The sequence below is a fragment of the Nematolebias whitei genome, chromosome 17 (assembly GCF_014905685.2).
Source record: "Nematolebias whitei isolate Nwh7 chromosome 17, NemWhi1, whole genome shotgun sequence".
NCBI classification, from domain to species: Eukaryota; Metazoa; Chordata; class Actinopteri; order Cyprinodontiformes; family Rivulidae; genus Nematolebias; species Nematolebias whitei.
The window spans coordinates 34,179,337-34,181,630 of record NC_056514.1 but is presented as its reverse complement, the minus strand read 5'-3'; the positions used below and the strand labels follow the sequence as shown (position 1 = coordinate 34,181,630).

General features: G+C 46.0%; 1 protein-coding gene across 2 annotated transcripts in view; it reads left to right on the top strand.

Moving 5' to 3' along the window:
• The first annotated feature begins 584 nt into the window (after window positions 1-584).
• Window positions 585-2,294, top strand: part of LOC119424056 (matrix-remodeling-associated protein 7) — a 9,600-nt gene continuing 7,890 nt past the window's right edge. For both annotated transcript variants that reach the window (XM_037691522.1, XM_037691521.1), the window contains exon 1: window positions 585-980. In XM_037691522.1, the coding sequence (XP_037547450.1) occupies window positions 714-980 (267 nt within the window). In that variant the 5' untranslated portion in view covers window positions 585-713. The remainder of the gene's footprint in view (window positions 981-2,294) is intronic.

The window sequence follows — 2,294 nt, the reverse complement described above, 5'->3', positions numbered from 1 at the left end:
TATTTTTAGCTTTAAAATGTCACCAGTCTCCTCCACAAACTGAAAGTAGCCCATGGGCCACCAGTTGATGACCACAGTTGTAGCAGGTTGCGGCTCTGGACACATCTAATTCAGTGAACGAAGACGTGACAATGGCTCTTTTGATTGTAAAGGTTGGACATGTCCAGAGGAGGGACAGCAGGACGTTGGAAATGCAGCTGACAAGGAAAAGACAGAAGATCTGGAGGTAGTTGGCGTGAGATGGAGGGAACATCCAAAGAAGATCTACTGAAAAGAGACCCACAAAGAGCCAAAATGTCCCCCCTGCTGCCCTGGGGTCAAAAAAACACCAAGCCTGTGGGTGGAGTTGAGGACATTTGTCCCTCAGCTGACGTTAAACCCGGTGTTCTGGCTCGCCTCCGGTACACGGGTTCTGTCAGAAACCATTTGGATCCTCCGGTTCGTCCTGCTCATGAGATTATCTGCAGACACGGCGGGGGACGTGGAGCCGAGCACGTGGCAGCGCCTCGTGAGTCATGCCTGCCCACCTGCCCAGTCCGAGCAGGTAGACTGTAGGAGGGGGCGTGTCCGCAGGAAGTGACGTCACGAGCAGACAGCAGATCGCCTAAACGCAATGACCGTTTAGCGCTGATGTGTGGGGATTATCCGAGGGATGGCTGAGTAAACGAGGCGGCTCGAGCAGCAGGACCAGCGACGAAACGACCCGAAACAAGATGGACGCAACTTTTATACTGTCCGCCATCATTGTCACGCTGCTCGCCGTCGTGGTGGCGACGTCGCTGCTCGGCGGCGCGTCGCCCGCGGCGGACTTCGCGAGCGCGCGGCGCTACTTGGGACCCAGCAAGGGGGTCGGCGGAGAACCGGAGCGGCGGAACGGACACGTCCCGACCGGGAAGGAGAGCAAGAAGGAGGCGGAGAACTGGAGCGAGATCAGCGGGAGCTCCCACGACCACTGGGATGTGGTGAAATCTGTGCATTCAGTGGGTAATCTGTCAGATTGTTTACTGTCGGATTGTGTAATTCTGCCCTAATCTGCTGAAGTTAAGCCCCCTGCTGAAGAAGAGCTGATAAATACACAGAGCTACCAGGGATTCACCTCATTTACATAAATCAAGTGCAGAAAAAATCATTTCCCCTCACTTTATAAACTATAAACCATCAAAACCAGTAGGAGTCTGTTGGATTGGATTGACCTAACATAAATTTTGCCTAAAAATTAGGACATTTCTTCTTCTTGGAATATTTATTTCTTAAATGTATTAAAGAAGCAGAAATGAAAAAATAGTAATAATAATAATAATTGCACAATAGGAAAATCTGTATCTGTCATTTCCAGATAAACATGTTTGAGAGAAGTTAGATTTCTGTAGTTTTGTTCTCCTGGTCAACTGTTTGTTAAAGTTTTTTTTATTATTATTATTTATTCAACATTTATTTAGACAGGTTAATCCCATTTACAAGAGAGACCTGGTTTTTTTTTTTCTTAACAAAGAGGGATAACAACAATAGACAATCATATTCATAAAAGAGGCATACAATTATTCTTTGTTATTTTTTTACAAGTTAAAATAAAATGGCAACCAAAAAGACAGTCAAAAGGAAAAAGTAGCGAAAAACAGCTCGATTATACGGCGGTGTAGAAAACTAGAAACAGGAACATGTCTGCATTGGGAATATAATAGTGTTTAAAACATGTTAGTTAATAACATGTTTATGCCCAGTAGCTCTAGTCATTAATAGAATATAGTGAATAAAAGTTAAAGCTTGATGTTTCTTTACATATTTTGTAGTATTGTTTGTGTGTTGGGGGGGGCCTCGGCCAGAACCTAATGCTGTTTGAGGGGGCCATGACATGGAAAAGTTTGGGAACCCCTGGGAAATGCATTGTTTGGACTGAGTAGCGTGCCATGAAAACGTGCCAAATCTTCCCTGCCAAACGGCTTCTTCTTGTTTTGTCTTGTTTATTGGATTAAATGATTGAACCCTGGAGAAACAAGACATATAGGCAGTGTAACATGCATGTGGAAGAACCATACACAGCCACAACAGCCTGGTACGTCCTGTTTATTCCCACCATCTTGGTCATGCTGGTGTGGGAGGACGGCCCGTTCTCGAACCAGTTTTGTTGCCAGCCACTGTGGTTGTGTCTGTGACAAACCCACTCTGTGGTGGTGAGTACTGTCGTATTTGAGGACAGAGTTCAGTCCCAGACTGGACTGCCACCAGTACCACAGTCCTGACAACCAGACACCACCAGCACCTGTGGAATCAGAATCTCAAAACAAGAGGCATTA